At 38.9% G+C, this 23,114-nt stretch overlaps 1 protein-coding gene across 1 annotated transcript in view; it reads right to left on the reverse strand.

The window, feature by feature from the left end:
* Window positions 1-23,114, reverse strand: part of EEFSEC (eukaryotic elongation factor, selenocysteine-tRNA specific) — a 124,468-nt gene that overhangs the window by 38,082 nt on the left and 63,272 nt on the right. Inside the window, exons 5-6 of the mRNA XM_082289000.1 lie at window positions 19,192-19,833; window positions 5,099-5,255 (exon numbers count right to left, since the gene is read on the reverse strand). Coding sequence (XP_082145126.1) covers window positions 5,099-5,255; window positions 19,192-19,833 — 799 coding nt within the window. The remainder of the gene's footprint in view (window positions 1-5,098; window positions 5,256-19,191; window positions 19,834-23,114) is intronic.

Genomic DNA, 23,114 nt, shown 5'->3' on the forward strand with positions numbered 1-23,114 from the left:
TAATTTCCCTCATGCTATTCAACCTCTAGTCAACTTCCTTGCTTAAGTGCTAAAAAATACTGAAAAAAAAGTTGAATCCCACTTTTAAACCCTCAGTTTTAACTGGAATTGAAATTATGCAAAGTAGTGCTGTTCATGTACAGCTCTTACATCACAGCTCTCCCACTATGTCATTAAGTACTTTGCAAGCCAGTGTGGGATCTCATCCAATGAAAAAAGTGGCAAAATAAACCACCAAAGATGCACCAAATCCACAATATGCTGAAGGGGAAACATATTCTGCATTTCTACCCTCGACTCCACACATAAGAATACAAGGAATTCTCAAGAACAAGGCACTTTGCTTAATTCTGACCCCTCTATGTCATGTTATACCAACACAGCTGGATCCCAGAGGTGCTGTGTCCTGGGTTAGGGAGCACATCTGTGCTGGTACTTCAGAACAGACTTTTATGGCACATTCAATCCCTCTTACCATGACAAGCAGTGGAAACACTGAAATGGACTTGTTCTCTCAAGTGCAAGGCAAAAAGTTACTGAACAAAAGACAAAGTCATAAACCAGTTTGTCTTCACCTGTTTTAAGAAACTTAAAATTCCTGTTATCCTGTATGGCTAAAATGAACAGCAAAGCCACAAAGCTTGTACTCCAACATTCTCATTTGTATCTCTTATGAAAAGTGTCTTTTATTACATTTAAATTTCCTCAATTCAGAAATGTGTTCAGCCCTAAGGAGTGTTAGATATGCACTGCTTCTTTCACATTAAGAAATAAGGTAGCTCTTAACTAAGTCGTGTATAGCAATTTTTAGTTAAAAAGAGGAGAATGGCAATTGAACACATTGCAGTGCCTCAGAAAGGATGAACACTTCACTAGCAATTAGACAGAAAAGAAAGTGAACCACGCCTGAGATATCACACATGCTCCAATTAAATTTTAAAAGTTGCTAAGTTTTACAATAATCAAGCAATAATACAGATGCAATGAGCCAAAACCAAAGAAATGGGCATATCGAAAGTCAATCTTTTAGAAGATGTCAAGACACACATCAACAGATCATGATTTTGCAAACCAAGAAGAGTTTTACAGGGTCAGTTCTTGGGTGAGAGACAGTTAAATAAAATCCACAATTAGCACTAGGTTACTCAAAATGATTTGCTGAACTTTCCTCTAAATTTCTTATCAGCTGGCACAACATTCCTTGGTGCGAGGTATGTTGAAATAAGCATTTTCCAAAGACTGTCATTGTTAGCTTTTATCTTCTTTAGAATAAGACACTTAAACATACAGTTCCTGTCTCCCCAAACTTGTTCTTGAACAATACTTTTCACTCATTTACCCTATACAGTCTTCCATTTACAACTAAAACAGCTGCCACATATCACCCACCTCAGCAAGCAGTGCCCCATCAGTAGCTCACTCCCTCATCCACACAAAGAATAACTTTAAAAGCAGTGTAGTTTAAATTGCCTTTCAAATCCTGTTTGCTTTTTAAGCAGCTTGTTAAACTAAGCAAAACTCTCTTGTGAGTTTAGAGATTATGTCCCCCTTCTTATGCATTTGATCATGCAACCAGACTGGAAAGGAAGCATGATCCTGTCAATTAACAGGCCTTGAAACTTTGCCCTCAGTTAAAGCACAAACAGCTCCACAACGGAGCCCTACAGAACAGCAGATCTGCCAGCAAATACTGGCTTTTTTCTTTCAGATGATGGTGCAAACATTCTAGAAAGTAGGTTGTACCTTGTCATTCAAGCAATAAAAGCATGCCTGGACACAAAACCAGAAGTGAGATGAAAAATAAATCGTACTTTCACCCACCACCCTGCTGCCTGCCCATTTTACCCTGCATGAGCAAACATCCAGGCAAACGACACATGAGTATTGTCAAACTGCAATTCATCATCTTCCTCTGCAGAGATGATCTGGCAGTGCACGACATCTCTGCTAAATAACATCTCTCAATAGCCAAGTTACATTTTGCTTTATTTCATGTTATTAAGCTTTGCTTCCACCTCCTTGGACCACCCTAAGGGATTCTTCTCTTATGTTCTTCAAATACTTGCAGATAATCATATCTCCTGCTCAGACATCATTTAACCAAGTTTCATGCATTTCTTTTCATCTTCTTCCCCTCATAAATCAATCCCTTCAGCCTCTCCAGCATTCTTGCTGCTCTTCCCTGAATTTCTTCCAAACTACTGACATCTCTCAGCGACTGAGGAACTTCCAATTGCATGCTGTACTCTAGATTTGTTTTTTGTAATCTAAAGAAAGATAATTACATCTTTTCAATAAATATTAATGCTCTAAGCCTGGAACAAATCTAAATCAGGAATTTCATTATTTTGGGTTTTTTTCCAGAATGGATAGTAATTATCCGCATTTCACAGAGCAGAAGAGCAGAGAGAAGTATCTGCCTTATTGCTGCACACGAGCAGTGCCAGAATAAGAAACAGATCCACGTTCTGCCATTCCCAGTTGTGGTCTGCCAAGTTACAGCCCACAGATGACATAAGACAATGCTCCCAGGCTGATCTGTAAGCAAACACAAGCCACTTCCAAGTGAGTCTGGAACAACACCAGGGGAGCCCAACACTTGCTCGTGTGAGTGGGTGCTGTTGGCACCAGTGGGACCATGCAACACACTAAGGCGTGCCATGGTCTGTCATTACCTTTAGTAGTCAGGACACAAATCTCTGACACATCTACTTAATTTTTACTGCTATGGAGAGGTTTGTTTCTAAAACCAGCCATCAGCTATCATCAGGTCAACTGGCTGAGCAAGCTAACTCAGTTCCAGAGTTCAAGACTGGTTTTAAATATGAGAGGACTGATTGAATGCCAGGCTGAGGCAGTACAAGGCAGTTTTTAATCTGGACATTTCCTTCCCTTCCCTCCCACTCTGATACATTTCCAAAGGAATCACAGAAAAATTACTTCAGAAAAATTTTTAAAAAGCTCTTCACAAAAAAATCTGTAAGAGACTGTATGAGAGGAGGCAAGGATGAAGAATAGGTTGGGGGGTAAGGGAGAGAAAAGTCTGACCAGTTAAATTAAAAAAAAAAACCCCAACCCACAAACAGGATGCAGACACATTAAAAAAGCAACACTGATCTAACAAAGGAATGTGAACTGCAGTTGACTCAAGCAGCATCACAACAATGGCCCTCCCCCTACACCCAAATCGCTGCAACTCTTAAAGATACAGGTTTTTAGGCTCTTTCAAATCCTGTGCTTCTTTCCCATTCCTTGATACTCTTAACCTGACTTAATTTAACCTACTGCCTTTTCTTTCCAGACAACAAGAGTACCCAAGTTTGACCCAGACTAAAGCAAAGCAAACTAAGTTGTATTATTCTGCCTACCTTAGAGAGGTATTAAGTTCTAGCATTCTCCTACATATCCTTCTCATTGAAAGAACAAACCATAAAGGGTCCTCTGTTTTCAAGGTCTGCTGTTCAACATCAGATGAGCGTAACCAAGATTAGATAACAAACACCTTGGTGAAAGCTATCATTTCTTCCCACTAACTCAATAGACAGAGCAAAATGCCATTATCTAAATCTATATACTATTTTCTTCATGTTATTACTGGTTCACAATTACAGCTCCTGCTTACATCCACAAGGGTGCCAAAGACTCCTTATAAGGCTTCTCCCTGTCCCAGGAAGAACCATTTCCTCCATCCAAAAATGTAGAAATAGCAATGTAAATGCCATCCTCCTGTTCTTTTTGTTCATCAAATTTTTGCCTCCAGGAGAGAAAAGTTACTAAGAACATTACATAACTATATTTTAAAGCAAGACATCATCTTGATTTTCAGCTCTAAGGTCATCTATGCATCATTTCATCACCTACCTGAAGGGACCCTCAGTGAATCCCTACAAGCTCTTCTATACCAGAAAACTAGAAGCAAACATCTATCTGGTGTAACCTTTTCTTTAAAAGTGTATTTTCGCTAATTAGGCTCTCAGACCTACTTGAAAAGTCTAGCATTTGATGACAAAACTAGAAGTACAGCTAGGATAGAACACATGAGATATTTTATATAGTCAGAAAATCTTATCTTGTAATAGGAAGAAGAAAGGAAACTTGCAGAGGGTCAAAATTAGAGCAGTCGCATCACACTCTAAGTTAAATGGAAAATAGACCATCTTCTGCAAGAAATCAGGAAACTTCACCTTTCTCTGTAGATCAATTGCTATGTTGATTGTTTGCTGTCATAGAACACAATAATTTCTTTTCTCCATTTGTTCAACAGAAGTAATCTTTCTCATCTCCCTAAGAGGATGGGGGATTAACTAGTGACAAATGGGTGAAGACACAAGAGAAATACAAAAATATTGCCTGGTATCTTTAAAATCTTATCCTGCAATCTGAGTTAAATGCAACACCTATTATTGCCTTTTGAAAAGGCTCAGAACTACTCTCCTGCCTTAAAAGAAAGAGAAAAAAACCAAAACAGTAATGACACTTACAAACTCTAGCACCCATCATCTCCCATGCTCTAACCTACAGAGGCATAAATCCTTCCTGTAATTCACCAAGGATGAAAAATACCGTTGTACGTAATATTATAAAACCAGGAGACACGAACAATAAAAAACTCTCAAGATGTCCAAAAACCCATTTATCAAGCAGTTCTTGCTTGAAGGCAAGTTAGGTAATAACATGCAGAACAGCCAATTTAAGGAACTTGCATCCAATATACTATATCTAATAAGTAGCTACAGGTAAAAATGATTGCAGGTTTGCTTTCTTTTACTTGTTCACATACATTAGGAGAGGAGAGATTACCACAAACCTTTCTGGGCACAGCATGATTCCTGTGTTACTGCCACTTAACAAGAAGTCATTTTGAGACCTGAGTTTGTTGACACAGGGGATGTGGCTTCAGGCCATTCGGTCTCACACTGTAAGTCACAGCCTCCATCATGTAATTAGAAGAGGTACAGTCCCCACCAGATCAGTGCTCCAACTGGGTATGAGCTGATTTCAAAACTTCAGGAGATTACTGGTAGCACTTTACCTTGCAATATGGAAACATCCTCTACACTTGACACAGATTAGTATTTGTTAGCTGCTAAGCACCTACCTGGAATTCGGATTTTAAATTTACCACTTTGTCCAAAACCACCATCTATTATTCCATCTTCTCCTGTAGACAGTTTCACTTTCAGACCCACAAAAATTTGGATGTTTGTTTCCTTTTTAAACAACGAACGACCAATCACATTGTAATCATCCATCACCTGCAAAAAAAAAAAAAAAAGGATTCATAAGTTTACAATCTAAAGTGACAAGAAATTATCCATGATACATGCTAAGTTTGGCAACTTCTATCACTCTGCCTCTGACAAACCATTTATCCCCAAATGAGCAAAACTCTAGATGAGTCATCTAAACTGCTGAGTTTAAGGCAATTTATGTCTAAAATCATAGAAGACTTTATGAATTAACCTATTTCTGCTTCTACCTCCCTTACCAAAACATAGGAAGAATAAAACCTGCATCAGAACATGCTGTAAAGATCAGTTAATTAAAATCTTTTTTCTGCTTTGAAACCTTTCCATGAAAGTCACTTAAGTACCTATGCTCACAAAAAAGTTTATTCCATTATTTATTCTACAGCTAAGTACATTATCACCTACATAAACATTCTTTCTCTTAGCTCCAGACCTGCACTCCAACAGCTACACTTCCAAAGAATGACAGTGTTTCTAAATAGAGCCTTTTAAATATTCACCTTTACATACATACTGATTTGTTAAACCAAGAGCCTTATGACCATTGTATCCAATTTTAATTTCAAGGTTTGTAACCCAGTGGGAAGAACCATTCCAAGTTGAATTCTTAATTAAGCTATCAGGAACAAGAGGCAGTGAGGTTGGTGGGTAAGGCAAGATAAACAACCCTCCCTTAGGCATTACAAAGTATAAGGTGCAGTCAAGTGAGCCTAATCCTGTAGGTGTGAATATCCTTGTATACCCGACGCCTGGAGTTACTCTACCTTGTAGACGCGGAAAGAACATTTATTTATCAGAATAAATATGGGGATATTACTGAAATCTTTCCAAGATTATTTTTTGTGGTAAGAGTTGCAGCTCCTCTTCATATCTTGGGAACCTTTTTTAGCTACACCTAAGGGTTTTAAAGACCAAAGTGACTTAGAACAGTAAAGAATTACAACCAGTTTTGAACACTTCCTTTCCTCCAGTTTAAATGCACTCAAAATATTGATGACTCAAAGTATTGCTGGTTTATTAAGCAACTGTCCTCCCCTGAAGCCTCCTCCATAAACTATAATGCATACAGAGACTCAAATCCCTAGGACTGTTATTATTTTGTTACATATATATGCCTCTACTTTAATGCCAATCTCAGTATGGTAGTAAATCTAGCATCAGAAATTTCATTTTTGTTTTATTTTAAACAGAGCTTCCTTGCTCAGCTATAAACAGCCTTGAAAGGGCTGTGCAGTATTAGAGAGCACTGGCAGGACCTCTCCCTGTCCTGACCAGATGCAGGATGAGAAATATCTACAGCCCTTCTTGCTTTTGTCACATGGACATGACAGCAGGACAAGCAGCTCTGCTCTGGGTGCAGTCAAGGCTGTAGGCAGAAACACTCAGATGCCTCAACAACATTCACTACCTGAACATCCACTCCTCATCTCTCCCCAAAATGACACATTTCTGGCTTTTTCTTGTGTTTGACCTCTCCCACTGCTTCAAAATAGCTTGTGAACCACTGATGGCAGTATCACTGCTCAGCAACATCTTGGCTGAAATGTAAAACTGAACAGTATCTCTTCCTAGAGCCCCTGATAATAGCTGGTGGTAGAGGGGGCAGAAGCTTTCAGGCACACTCACCTTTCTTTGGGTCTGAAACAGAAGACTAGAAGAAAAAGAAGCTGTTAATTCCAACCTGAAGAAGCACTTACATTCTCAAAACCTACATTTTTTCCAGTTGCAGTAGCTGGAGAAATTCAAGTGTTACTTCATCCTATAAATCTTTTATTCCTAAAGCAAGAATTTCAAAACTGTTCATCCCTCTTGTTCCACTGCTGGCTACATGTTTCTTGCCCCCATGCTTGAAATACAGACAGTACAATATGCTCCAGGGAAGATCTCCAATATATCTATTATTTTTGCAGTTATCCCTCAAATGGCACAGGAAGCCAACTTTAAAAGCCACATAAACATCTTTTATTTTTCCAAGAGCACTTCAAAGTTATAGTTAACTTAATTAAAAATGGAATTACAGGGTGAGCAATCATACTAGGCTAGCATGGTTCAGTTTAGAGCCTCCCCAGCAAGGCTGACAGAAAAAAACCCAGTGATTTCTGTGAACAAGTGTTACAGGCATCATGTACCTTAGAGTAAACCAGCAATGATAACATTTAACTGATTATTAGAACAGAAACAAAATCTATCACCATTTAGCTATGCCACACTCACTTAAAACCTTTGAATTAAAAAACCCTCATCTTTTATAAAGAAAGGTGCTTTTTAGGGTCTTGCTCTTGTACATTCAGTATAGCAGAGTAACCAAGGGCTCCAGATGCACTGTTCTTTTCACTCTAATGGTCAACTCCTTAAAAAAAAAATCCCTCCTTTAACCAATCAATACGTTCTGTAGGTATCACCATGATTCCTTGGGCATCTCTACAGGCCATTAGAAACAAAACCACTTTAGTGGTGCTGAGATAATAAGTGATCAGTGACTTGCCTGACTAGCTATTTGGAATAAAATCTTTATGACCCAAGGTCTCAGTCTCACACACTAAATACTACACACCCCATCCTGTGCCATCCATGCCCTCTGGTGAGCCTACCATCAATTTATCCCTGACAAAGACAAAATAACTAGAGAATGCCTGTCCTAACAGGAACTAAGATAACTGGATCAGTCTCTTCATTAAAATAAATAAGTGTAGCAGAGAATTGCTATGAAGGAAAGCTCATTTTCTGAACTTTAAGATTACATTAGGAAAAAAATAAAAGAAAAATTAAATTTTTGGTTTATTTGTGCTTTGTAAAAAGGCAGAGAAATACATGTTGCTCTCTCTAACTGAAACTCAACACTTCCAATTATTTTACCAGCAATTTACCTCCAATCGTGGGATTTTAAGTTAATCCCCTTTGAGTTCTCAGAACATCTACAATGGCAATCACTTTGCCTATTAGCTGAACAGCCTTTTGGGAGAGCTTTCTGCTTTTCTCTCAAACACTCTTTTTTTCAGTATAAAATATTATGAACTTACAAAGCCAAATGCCACAAAGACAGTAAGGGATACGCAGTCTGCTCTGAAGCAGCAGCAAGGGGCCTAGCAATGAGGGCAGACTAATTTTATTAACTTCAGGGAAACTTCAAAAAGCTTTAGGGCTTTAATGCCAGACAGAGACGACCCCAAAAGTCAGTTTAAGTGCTGCATAAACAAAGGATTAGGGCAAGAAAAAGCTGAAGGCTCCTTGCATTTCTTGTTTATATTGTCATATGACCTAGTAGGAGTGGGAGAGGGCTGCCTCTCTGACTTTAATCCCCCATGGTGTACAGTGGCGTTTCAGTTCACTGACCTACATTATGATAATATTTTTTTAAATTTATGGGCAGAGGTGCAGCATCAAACTCACTTAAGGACTTTAGAAAAAGGGGCGGGAAGGGAAAAATACCCAGAAGAGAAATTTTCTGGCTGGTACAGTCTCCCCCTCTCACTTAGGTTAGATCAGCAGCTTAGAAAGGGATTTCAAGTTCAAAGGGAACGTCTCTGTTACTCTTGTTTTATGGCTTAGACCAGAGGACACAATAGCACTGAGTTTATGAAATATCCCTTCCCAGTTGGCTTTTGTGTTTGCACAAAAAAAGTAAACAGTGCTTTATAACCATAGGTGAAGTATGTGCATCTCTGGCACATAACCCTTGTGCTAAAACCGAGAAGTTAACATAAAAAAATATAAAAAAATAACCAACTCGCACTCCCCATCTCAGGAGTACTTACTCTGCCTTAGACTGTTTGCAAAACCACAGTTCATGTTATGTGCTAGAATTCAGTGCAAACCATAGTATTAATTTCAAGGAAAAACAACTCCAGGATTCCCCCTGGAGCAGGATAGCAAGTTACACTGTCCAGCCTGTTAAAGGTCCCTCCTTTTTACGATAATTTAGAAATGACTGTCATCTGAACACCCTCTCAAACAATCCATCACACACATTTTGAGAGCAAGTAACTCTCATCTCTTAATGTATCTGTAGGAGAACGAAAAAGTGGATCAGAACAGAAATACACAAGTGGTACCAGTATGAGAGGGAAATAAGGAAAGGTATAAGACAGAGAAAGTAAAAGCACTGAATATTAAATACTAGAAAACATACAGAGAAAGAGAAGCAATAACCTTTTCTGATTTAATAAAAATTATATGAGTGTAAAAAGAAACATTTTTTAAAAGCCTAAGGATTATTCTCAGCAAACTGATAAAAGGTTCATTGAAACTAAAGCAGAAAAACAACAGGAGAGGAAAAAGGAACAAAAAGAACCCATGACTAACACAGAAAATACAAAGCATTTTTATTACTTTTTTGTACCTCAGAAAAAGTACACTCGAGACATCTTCATCATGATCAGTGACAGCTCATTTATTTCTAAAAAACAGTTTCAAGCAATTTCCATTTGTGTCAGAAATGGGAATATTTTTGAGGCAGCAAATTCCAGTTCTTTTTTAAAACAAAGTTTCATATGTTGAGAAAATGATGGTACATGAGGCCACAAAAAGGGTGAATGAGAAAGGAACTGAGAGAATTGCACCAATGTTTGCATTTCCAGCTTTTTTGACTCTACAAAGACTCCTAGTTTACAGCTGGTTACTGAGAACTAGGTGAACAACTTGGTACAAAGAAAGAATTATTTGGTCAGCCACAGCTTTTTTTTCTCAAAAGCTTACTTACAGAAGCATAAAGACTTTTCTTTCTGCAACTGCCTCCAGCACTAGAAGCCTTCAGCTTCAGGTCCCATTACTGCTGTTTTCATAGAAGCCATCCCATCAACATCTCCACATATCCATTAACTTGGTTTTCAGATGTTTGTCCCATCTCTCACCAGTCCATGTTTCCTGTATCCAAGACACATTTTCCTTTCTCTGCCTTTCTGAGTAAAGGGACAATTGTGTTTGGGAATATTTAACAAGTAGCCAATGAAATCCCCTTCTCTTTGCTGAGCATTGTGCCGCCACTAGAGCCTGGTAAAACCTTGCATGGCAGCAAAAAAAAGGAGTGATGAATACTGAGTCAGGACAATGAGTGAGAGGCGCACAACCAGACTGCTTCAGGTTCTAAAAGCTCCATACCTCCCCAACAGCATTCTCCAGGCACATACAGGGTACCAACAGGGCACTATTCATTCATTATGCACCTTTACAGTCCAAGTTTCCTTCACCTCTATTTAAAGCTTAGAAGGGTTGAATCTCAAAACAAACACAGGCACTGAATTCCTGACATGGTCTGAATGAACACATTAGTTTTACCAAGTAAGAAGAAACTGGTTCATGTCATGATTTCATTTTTTATCAATCTATGCTGCATTCCTGTTATGTGGGAAAGGCAACATCAACAGATATGGAAAAGAGGAGGCTCAAGAGTGTTACTACATCCTACACCATCCATCTCCAGATCAGCCAGCCTTGGCTTTCTACACAGATTAAAAACCCTGTGATGTTTACTATCCAAGAAAAAAAACAAGAAACTGGCTGTTCTGTAGACAAGATGGAATGTACAGGTCTTGACCTGCATTTGTAAGCACGACACAGAGAGGACTGCCAAGCTGAAGAGGGCTCCTCTTCCTGGAGAAGGTTCTGAGCAGCCAGGAGGACTCTGGTGGTACCTCCATGACTTAAAAACATACAGGCAATTTCTTAACTATTTTCAAGTATTTTAACTGTGGTGATTTCAGGTTCTTAGATCCTAAACATCCAAAAGGATACATCAGTGGGACATGGCAAGTCTCATTTGGAATATTGCATAGACCTGGCACGTAGCAGGTGGTCAGGTATAGTGACAGTAAGTTAAATTTCTTTCTAAAGGAAACAGCCCACAAATAGATTGAGGAGGGCAGGGGGAACAAAGAGCAGAGGTTTACAAAATCCATACTGGAAATTAAGCAGGCAACAAGGACAGGACAGGCCTGGAAAGAGGTGCCTAAAGCAACTGATGCTGAGGAAGGGAGATAGCTGGCTCTTGACAGATTTGCATTCCCCTCTCATGACACAGCATAGACATACAAATATCCTGAGTCTGTCCCCTCCTCTAAGGATCTCTAACTCCAGTGTTGGATCTGCTACCTCTATTGGGTAACAGCTTCCTTCTGCCATTTGGCTAACAAGGTTTGTGCTATCAAGGAACAGAAGCCTCTGCTACACAGTCAGATATTTGCAATTCCAGCCCCAGTGAAGGTGTACAGCAAAGGCATGGCCATGCTTCAGTAATACGGAGGTTTAGTTTTACTTTATCTTTTTACTTTAAAAATACCTAGGAAATTAAATAACTTAGGTTTTATATAAATGTAAGTTGCAGAATTGGGCACTTAAGAAATGCCAGATGTCCATACAACCTTATCCCTGTTCCTCTTTGATATGCCCCATGATATAGTCTTTACATGACCACATCCAAAAAAATTTCAGAGAAACCTTGCCTTATTAAGTGCACAGGGTAGAGGCACAGGGGAACAGAATTAATGTTGCATAGGCAACTGTAAATCTGGTATTTCCTAACTTTCAAGTTCTTGATTTTGCAACCTACGTAACATTCTTAATTTATTTTTGTATCCAATAAATAAAATGGTGTATTGGTTGCCTTGCTGACAAACTGATTCCCCCACAGGTGACTCTTACACAACCTCAGAAAAATCAAGACCAGCTGTCCACACACTTGTAAGACTCAAAAGCATGTCTGCATTTTAAATTTAATAATATAAATAATAACCATAGGTGTTACTCAAACCTTGCAAAAGTCTACTACCCAGTCACATGGAGCAAGCCATTCTTTTGCTGGTGAGTGAAAAAAACCATTTTTTTTTCCTATGGGCAAGAAAACAGATTCTGCAACTTACCTGGTTCACTTTCATGGCGAATTTATTGTACTGTGTTAATCCACATGCTGAGTTAGGCTGTATCAGGAAACATCACCATCCTTTTCTCAGCAGTGTTTAGCAGAAATGGTATTTCTATTTAATGGGCAGCAAGCCCTCCCTTCCCCCTTCTCCCACTAAGCTTCTCAAACTCTTTTACTCAAAAACGAAACAAGAGGCAATAAATAAATGCATCTTTTATATTCCTATTTAGCAGTGCATTTGAACTAGTGAATGTGCTGTGCACTTTTATTCACCTGATTGCCTTAATCTCTGTATTATTACTGTATTTAGCATACCATCAGCAGCCAAGCAGAACCAAACAAACTCATGTTCAGACTTCAAAGCAGGAAAAATATTAATTGTGGCGTCTGCATGTTTATAGTAGATGATGGAGTGACATCCACCACTTCTCCCAGCTAGAGTCACAGAGGGTTCTGCAGACAGCCCAGGCCACTGCTTGTGCCTGCAGGCAGCACTCAATCAGATTTCACAGTCTGGCCTTGTTACTCACTTTGTGCCCCTATCAGCCTGCACAGCCCACCTCAGTCACCCAGAAAGCATCACTACCTGGCTGATGCAGGGTTTTACTTGCTATGCCCCTGGCATAGCACTATAAGAAAATAGCAGATGCAACATTAGCTCCATTAAGGCAACGAAACATCCTTTACCTAGAAATACGTTTGATGAAAGAATCTAACTATCCAAGAAGGTAAAATTTAATTCTCTTCATTCATAGCAGCACCATGCAACCACACAAAAGAAAATTCAAGGAACAGTATTTTCTGTCGCACATGTTTTAAAAACAGTCTATAGGTACAACTCTGTGAAACAAATTCTAGTATTACAGGTATGTGGAAAGGATTCAGTGAAAAAAATACTGGTGTTGCTTATGCATGATCCACCACCGAGGAATGTTTCCAGACAGGAATACTCTGGTACTCCCACATTAACCTACTGCCTCCTCAAGCAAAGGGAATGTCCACAGAACTGGTCACATCCCTTAAATTAATCACGTCAAATGTTCCTATTCACTCATGGGCAAGTCCATTTTTCCTCCTATGCACCCTCCTTCAGCAGTCTGGTTAAGTTTGTGGCTGAGCTACTACAAACTTGGCATGTGCTCAGTAACAAAATGTTGCTGTTTCCACTCATAAAAAGCCATAAGGAATTAAAAGAAAAAATATGGCTCATAGCTTTTAAAAACCCACCATTTTCAAAACTGCTGCTTTTGAAAATGTCTAGGTCCCCAAGGGACAATCTGGGTCATTGCTGGTCATCAACAAATTTAATACCATTTTGTCACAGTTCCTGCAGATGCTGACTGGTACTCGTCTCCACAATATCCCATCCTTCTTCTGAAAGGCCAGAAAGATCTGCGAAGTGATGGAGACAAAGACCTTCCCTTTGACCACTCAGGTAATGCACTTGCTCTGACAAAGCTCTTCCTATCCTGCTGTAAGAAGAGGAAAAAAACCCAACACTTTTTAAAGATGCTGAAAGATAAGCTTTCTCTCCTCCATTCAGGCTTCAAAAGAGATGCACTGATAAAGATCTTGATAACTTACCCTGCTTTCACGTTTTGCTCTTGCAACAAAGTGTTTCTCCTTGGGGACACTTAGATCACAGCAATATCCAAACAATTAGTTACATGTTCTTATTAAGCAATAAGCATCCCTAGAAACTAAGCATGCTGGCTATGTGATGGCCTCAGCCCCCCAGAGAATGAGTACAAGAAGAAAACTCACTATCCAGAAACCCACAAAACCTGTGAACAGAGTGGCTATTAACAAAACCAGGACACCATGCACCATGATTACCATCATGTAAAGCCGAAGAGCAAGGCAAGTAATAAGGAAGATACATTAAAAACTTTGAAATAGAGAGAATTAATTCTTCTAATTGTCAGAGGAACACAGATAAAGTATCTTTAGAAAGGACAAGCAATCTGCTACACTTAAAATGGGAAACCATTCCAGCCAACACGCGTGTATTTTTCACTACACAAGCCTTAAAGTGCAGAAGGTGAAGCTCACACTGTGCAGAGTTTTTCCTTCTCCTTTTGTTTCTGCCACAGAGCTACTGATTTACGAGTACCCTTGACAATAGGACCCTGTGGCAACCATCCTAAGATAAATCCTGCTTGTGCAAACATTTTCAAAACAGGCAGAATATCTGAGTCATGCAGGAAAGCATGATGCACTCCTATGGTTCACCTTTTAGTTGAAACTCTCTCCACTCAACCTGTATGTTCATGGAAGCTAAAGAGCAAATAATGTGACAAATACAAAGGATTTATCCCAGGAACTGAGTAACTGTTTCATGAGTCAGATGAGAATTAACCTGCAATGCTGCACAGAGGTGAAATTCAAAGAAGGTATTTCAGAGATGATGTAGGATTAATACAAGTCTCTTTGCCCACAGAACTGTGAAGAGCTGAATGGTGAGCAGCTTGTCTCCAGAAGCGAAGCACAAGACCAAGGACAACAGTTGCCCCTAATCTTGGCCATTTGTCTCCAACTCCAGGAGCTGCTGACCTGCTGCAGCTCAGCAAGCACACACCCACCACCAGCACTGAATGCCAAATCAGAGGGACAAAACCTCCTTCGCACTCGTTTACCCTTTTTTTACCAAGAATCCCACATCACACTCCTTAGAGCCACACTGGAGTTCACAATAACACTCTCTTTTACCTTTTTATCAGTACAAGCCACTTGTTGCCAGCCTAGCTTTTTCCTATTGAAAGCACATTTGTCAGGCAGCCAAGGGTTTGCAAAAATAAAGCATCCAGAGGGCGACAGTCTCTGCCTCCACATAACCACACCAGAAAGATGCTCTTGACAGAAACTTCCTCCCACTGAACTTCTCCCCTCTCTCAAGTCCTCTCTGCAAGAGGAAAGCTGGACTAGTATTTCATATTGTTTTTGAAACCATCAAGTTAAGCAAATACAAACCTCTGCCACTGCCCTCTTAGTTCTGATGGAATAGCGTATTTTGATTTTCCTTAAAACTTACCATACTTACTTTAACATAAAAAAAACCAAAACAACAAACCAGTCTGAAGCAAGAGGGAGCATTCACACATTTCCATAACAGCTCAAAAATATCAAATTATATAATACCAGATAAAAACCATTACTGCAGTAGAATCACACAACTTTTTCATAACCAATATGCGATCCCAGCACCTCAGACAACACTAACTTCTTGTATACTAATTTGTCATAGACCACAGTAATACATATTCCCCTTTACCCTCCTTCCCCCAAAAAATCAGTGGATAAATAAGCAAGGATGCACTGCAGACAGGCATACACAAAGGTTTTGAAGAACAACAGTAGTCAAGTTTGATTCTTTCTCTCCCAGTGCTCCACTCCATCTTGGCATTAGAGAAGTAAGATACCAAAAGGAAAAAGTGAGCAGTAAAAAAATGCAATGACAGGGTACTTGAATTTTTGTAGAACATTTCCATTACTTCAGCAGATGAGAAAAAACAGGAAGCTTAGGCATAAGATTTCATGTAAAATGTACTACTTGAAGACTGTTCGCTAACTTAAGTATGATTTTTTTACTTTAAAATATGGTGTAGTAAATGCCATAGTTTCCATGGATTTGATTTCTATGTGAAACAGGAAAACTGTCACACTTCCTTGTAGAGAGACAAAAAAATGCTAGAGAATAAATATTCTTGTTTTATTAAAAAAAAATTAACCTTACAATCCAGAAGGGTGCCGTGCACAAGGGGCACATGAGAAAAATACCGTGATGCTGAAACGTAATGAATTTACAGTTCTTGCTATTCCATCAGTGCTCAGAAAGTAATCAGAATAGGAACAAAAAGCCAAACCATAAATGCCTGATTTCTCCTGGGTAAACTGGTAGTTAAACTGCAGGGAATTTATTTTAATTCCAGCAGCAAGCAGGGGGGCTTGGGAGACCCCACATCAGATTAGCAGCAATGTTTTACAAATGGGCACTATTGAATTCCACTGCATCCCAGTTATGGGAGCATGTTTCTATCCCGAACCTGGGAAGGCGGACGTTACATGCCCCTGCCTCCCTCTCTCCCAGCCTTTCAGGAAGCTATGAAGCTAATTTTCCCCAGCAGTATTCTCTGAAGGAAAAGTTCTGTTCTTGTAAAGGTAACATGTATTTTTTAATTATTATTATTATTATTATTTTATGCCTCCCCAGGGAAGGTGAGGAGGGGGGAGCTTCCTTGCTCAACAGAGAAAGAAATTTTCCTGTATCAGTGCCAAGAATAGACACCCTAAATTCAGCGATCCTAATCTCCAGCCATCCATCAGCAGCAGGGTGGGACCAGCTGATTCAGATTTTCTATTAGCTGGTGACTTTGTGTACAAAAATAAGTCTCTGTACCACCCAATTGTTCCTGCTGCTGTGCTCTGCAAAGCAGACTTAACCAGCGGCTACCTTGGCTGTAAGTACTTCCCCAGCAGGCCCTTTATACCTGGCACAATCCTCTTCCCACCAACTCTTCCAAGTCCCTGAGTACTCCTGGGACTTTACACCATGAGCCTTTCTTACATTATTTGCTCCATCATCCCTTCAGCATGCATCAGGGAAAATGCCAGCTCCAAGCATCTGCAGTACCACAGAAGGCAAAATCTGGGTGCAAACAAAGCTGCAGAAACTCCTTGATGGCAACTGTCCCTTTACAGGACCAATGAGTATCCATACACACAGTGATCAAGGCACATATATAGGGCACGCTGTGAGACAAAAGCAGGGTAAAACAATAAACCTCCCTGATCTACATTTTAAAAGGCACAGGAAGATAAAACAGTTCACTAACATAGCCTAATAAATTACTCTGTTGGTCAAATATTAAATAACCCATGTTCATGGGTTATTTTTTGGGCCAGAAAATAAAGTATGTGTAATTGATTAACATTATTCCATTATTTACACAGTAAAATCAAGAGCAGAATATATAAACTGGCAAACAGTTTGAAAGTAACACTAAATAAAAACAATTGAAATTGTATGACCAGAGGTAACAGCAAACTCTGTTAACCCCATCAGACAACTCACACAGTTGGTACTCGGCAAGTTTTCAAGTGCCATTGATCAGTGCCATGTATGGGGAGTAAAAATAAAGAATGTGGGACCAGCTCACCTCAGTTAGAGAAAAGCATATGTCTCCATGGCTCACACAAACTTCTGTTCCCATTCTTATTGTAAGCCAGGTCTCACTGGATCCTGGCAGCATGAGCCACACACAAGTGAGTCAATCTTTAGCCAAGATAAATGCTAATATTTCATGAGTTCAGAAAGCTCCAGAGCACCAGAAGAATGACAGACATATATTTGGTCTAGAGCTTCTCCGCAGCATCGAGCTCAGAACACTCTGGACTTCTAGTTCTGATTCAGTATCTCCACCAGCTAGTAAGAAAGGCAGCTGGACACATCAAACAAAGGAGACAGTACCCCTGCTACCAAAATTGTGAGGAGTGACTGTGGATTTTGGGTGTTTCAGATAACTCATATAAATAAAGATAAAATTTTCAGAAAGCTACAGACATCTCCCTCCTAACTACCTCCCTTCCTACTGACAAAACCAGCATCCAAAAAACCAACACAATGCCACATGTTATTCCTTTGAAATAAAAGGCCTCCAAAATCAGAAGTGGAAATTCAAAGGAGAAACTCATTTTCTGGTTTGGTTGGGTTTTTTTTTTTTTTTTTTTTTTTTTTTTGAGCTAAAAATGCAACAGAAACCTCAGGAAAAAAAGGAAGAAATATGAATTGGCTATTTGATCAATTAATTTAGGGAGGCATTTTGAAGAACCTCACTAATCATGCCCTAGCAGGAATCTTCCTACTATTAAATTAGTAAAGCAAGCAAACAATATTCAAGAAGTCTGCATTATACATTGCAAACATGGTATCATATGCCAAGTGTTTAGTCTTCTATAGCAAATTAAGCAGAGATGTTATGCAATCCTCAACTCAGCTTTATAGAATTTTGAAAAGAAGAATGCTAAACATTTTGTTCAAACAATGAAGTTTGAGTTAGGGAAAAAACCCTAAAAGAGTTCTTTATCCAATATTTAATAGATCACTGATCATACCAATACATCAAGTAAACAAACGCTGAAGTTTGCATCAACTCTGTTCATTAAGGGGTAAACAACTAAGTCATTTATATATTGTACATCTCCACCTAAACTATTCATCATGAAAAATTCCACTATGCAGTGTACAAACAAGTGATTCCCCACTGTTGACTGAAGGGTAACTACCACCAAGGCCAAACCTATGCCCATCAATGTAACACCAAACCACTACAGAGAGCACATCTCTCCACACTGATGGCAGAGTACAAACAAATCCCCTTTCATTTCCACTGTAGCTGCTAACTCCTCTACCAAGCACCTCTGTCTTCTGCCACACTGAGATGGGTCAAATACAAGCACTATAGCAGATGATGATGATGATGATGATGATTACTACCTGTGTGACATAGAAACAACACGCCTTAGGCACAGCTTAAGTTTTCCATGTCATGAACCCAATTCCAACTTCAACATGCTATCACTTGTAAGGCATCCTGTAGGAAATTGCTTTTTTTTGCATGCTAAAATAAATGCTCTTACTTATTAAAATGTAAAAATACAAAGAGATAATCACTTGTGTTCTTTGTATTATTTGATCAAATGCTACTTTGTGTTTTCTACTGTCTTTACATTTTCAATGTACTGCAGGCTGTGCAGAAGACGTCAGTGAAAAGCTGGAAGTTTGGTCACTTAGAAAGGTGCACAAAGGCAGTCTCTGGGAGGAACACACTGATCAGACTTCAAAAGGATCAGTGAAAAACCAGCCTCAAATTACTCAATACTGGATTGCACTGAATAAACTAGTCCCTTTAAACAGTGATTTCTGTTTGCAAGGAGACCAGATGTAATACATCTGGTATATGAACATCAGAAAAACCTGTGTAAAGGCTCTGGAACACAGCAGTGACAATTCTGTAGCCCACCAACATATGTACTTACACAGGACAAGTATTTCTAGTTCCCGTGTATAGCATTAGAGAGACAGCTTACCCTTTCCACTTGTCCTTCTTTGTGCTTCTGTTTGTACACTTTCAGCTTTGGAAGGAAAGTCTCTGTGTAGTTCTTGTCTTCCATGCCTTGGAGCAGTACCCCATGGAATGCCAGCCTGCAGGTATTGGCATGAATATCCGTATCCAGCTTAGAGCCAATCACAAGGCACAGTTTAGGACAAGTGACTGGTTTTTCAAACTCCAGCAAAGCCCACTGCTGTTTTGGGAGCTGGACTTCTCCTGCCTGGTCATTTTCTTTGTTCTCCTCTGAAGAAACCAAGTCCTTGGACAAATATTCCTCTTGATAAAGATAATCTTTTTCAAAATCAAAAACATTTTCTTGAATTTCTTCATTGAAGTCAGCAGGGGCTGGACTGAAAAACATCACTCTTCCCATAACTGTTTCATGACCGACTGTGATGTGGAACTTGGCCTTAGTCTGAAGAGCTCCTCGAAAATACTGAATTTTCTTCAAGGAAATTATGGCAGCGTGGATGGTGTGAAGTGAATCTGGGGTGCAAATTAGGCCTCGTTCCAGCAGTTTGGGATCAAACTGGGTCACACAGACACCCACTCTGTCACCCTGCATTGCATAAGTCACAGGAGTATGGAACATCTGCATGGACTTGACCTTCTTTGTCACCTACGGATGAAAGGGGAACAAAAAGAATGAAACAATTAATTGCATATGAGTGCATCATACATGTTTATGTCACATGATATGTACTTATATGGTGATGTATCAGCCACATATGACAGCCTGCTGTCTTGTAAGATGAGTGACCTTCTAGGAGAGTCCACAACTCAAAAAGTAGAAAGCCAACAGACTGAGAACTCCATCATTTAAAGTTACCACATATTTGCACCCCCTACCTTATTCTTTTTGTGTTCATGAGACTGGAAGATTGGCATAACCACAATTATGTTGATATTTACATCATCTGTGCTGCAGTGCCCTCAATACTATCCGCAAATAATCAGACATACCCACACCATAGAATAGCTTAAATATACTCCCTCAAGCATCTGCAACATCAGAAGTACAGCACTACAATACCCATTCATGCACCCATGTGCCTGTTTTCCCAGCCCTTCCATAAAAATCCCTTCACACACTTCCTTGACATAGTTGAATTAAACTGTAAAATGTTCAGAGCAAAAAAAACTTGTAATGTGTTTGCACAATGAACTCCTACGAACCATCCCTGCAAAATAATTAGTAATATAAAAGCCTACCCTCTTCTAGTCTATAGTTTTCCATATACTAAAAAAGAAAATCCTCAAGGCCTTCTTAGGAAGATTTGAGTGTTCATATATAGCTAGCATTGCTGTCACCAAAATGTGGGGCTCCATATCTCAGGAATATTGTAGGAAAAGTGAAGCACCAAACACTACTTATACCAAAATTTCTCAGATGCTATCAAACTTTGACCTTAATGAGCTTGCTACTGTAATATTTATTTCAAGAAGAGGACAAGAATTAAATAAGCTTTTAAAGATCAGTCTAGGCTGAGCTTGATCAGACTAAACCGGTTTAGTTTAACAAGGATTCATTTTGGCATTTTTTCTTTTTCAGTTCAGCAAACCATCACCCTTAATAAGTATCCCTATCCCCTCAAGTTGCATGTAACCAAAATTTTTTTCTGGTAATACAGCCACCTGTTGCATTTGTGCTAATGCTGGGTGCTTGGATAGGTAACCACTCTGCTTCAAGTCCCTACATTAGGTAGCTTTTAATACTGAAATTATATCTTTGGCAATTAAAAAATATTTATCTCCTAAATAAATACTATATACTTGGACAAAAGTCCTTACGACAGTAAAGTTATATACAGCATTTTTAAAAGGCTGAGACCTCAACATTCAGATCCAAGAACTGAACTCACCATGAGAATGCTCAATTCCAGAGATAACTTTTTTAGTATGCTTTTATCTATATAAATAGATTATACTGTGAGCATATAGAACAACAACAACAACATTGCTAGGACAGATCTCAACTCTCAGTATAGTTTCTTCTTCCATCTCCCTTTACTTAGCATCAATTCTCCAGTTATCGAAAAGGTTCGTGCCAAATGCTACTGTGCAACTCTCAGCATTCAAGCCTTTATTTTCTTACTCAGCTGGAACTGTTCTTAAATCAATCTCCAACCACTGCATGTCCCTTAGTAGCCCATCTTCTAATCCCAGCTCACCCATTTATCTTCTAACTCCTGAAAGTAAAAAAAACAAAAAATGCAAGCACTGATGAAGAGAATGCCAAACCAAAGGACTGGACTCAGCAGTGCTGGGCTTCATCCTCAGATGTCACACAGTGTCAGAGCACAGCATTTAGGTTGGACAGTTCAATACAGTCTAGGGAACTTAATTATTTTAATCACAGAGCTATTTACTCAGTAATTCATAATACTGAAAATATCAGCTTTTTTCCTGCATCTTAGCTGCAATGAGTAAGTGGAAATAAACCAATGTTTTTCACCTTCTCCTTTCCTACAAAGCCTGCTGCTCTGTATGGAGGACATCCCACTTGGCTCCAGATAATCTGTCTATGCCTATTCCCAACATCACCGGACTCAGAGGAGAACAAATTGCATAAACTTAGATCAAAATAGAGGAGCAGCTGGAAAGTCTTCTGGCTGAACTAATACCTTCAGTAACTGAAATATAAAGAGGCCTCCAAATAAGTCAGCAAAAAATGGTCACAGGCAATATACAGAAAGCTGTTAAAAAAAAAAAGAGAGAAAAAAATGTAGCAGCTACATGCCTTCTGGAAAACAACAAAAACCTTGTATTCCATTTGGAAATCATAATTATACAACTAACAATACCCATGAGTTTCACCACTACAAATATTGTTTGGGTTCCCTGAGCCTCTGGCTGCTAACCAAAACCAAAAGAAACACCCTTTTACAGATTATAATGTTATTGTTATAACATTTTTCAAATCAAATGCCACATCAATGCCTGTGAATTCTTGAAGAATCCACAAAATAGTATGAGAAAGGAGATCAAGAAGTATGTTCATGTAAGAGGAAAAAGCCCTCACTAAAAAAGCCTAAACCAAAATAGTTCATCAAGATATTAAGGTCAAAACAGACTTAAAAGGCCACTGTAAATACTTGGTAGTTTCAGTTTCAAGCATTTTTGTCCTCAAATATATTCATTACCCCTTTAGCTAAACCTCCTCAGCAGTACTACCCATATAGATAAACTGGAGAGAAACAATTTAGCATTTACCTCCAGCTTTCTACTGACTTACATAATTGTATTTTTAAAGGTTGGAAGTACAGGAGCTTGAATCAAAACTTTCCCAAACCCTTCCTTCTTTCATCCACTCCCCCTCCCTCTCCAGTTTCAATCATTGTTACAGTTGCAACAATGGCGATACAAATAATGTTTACGGACTCCAAAAAGAAAAATAAAACGGAAAAACCCCAAAGTTTTCTAAACATGTTTCAGAGACATTGCAAGCACTACAAGAATTAAACTGCCATATGAAAAATACCAGCCCAACCCATTTTCAAAGACTTCTGTGATTTCACATGTGATAATACTGGCAGTAAATCTTTCCTCTTCTACAACCATGGATGGGGTCAATAAATTGCCAAGAACTAAGGAATCTACCAGCAGTGTCACTCCTCAAAACAAAACTGGAACCAGAAGATGCACAAGAGAACTGTCTAGTTTTCTATTTTAAATGAAGTCACAAAGACTTTATTATTAGCATTCCAGTTATTATATTTATATATTATTATATATATAATAATTACGTATTATTATTATATTACCCACCTAAACAGATGAATGAAAGTATTACAGAAACAGTCTACATATATTAATCTGAAATATCTTTAACAGAATTTAGATAACATTTAAGAATAAAAAATGCGATTATAAAACACATTGCGTGCATATTCTCAGAAC

This window comes from Coloeus monedula (genome assembly GCF_965178545.1).
Source record: "Coloeus monedula genome assembly, chromosome: 11".
NCBI lineage: Eukaryota > Metazoa > Chordata > Aves > Passeriformes > Corvidae > Coloeus > Coloeus monedula.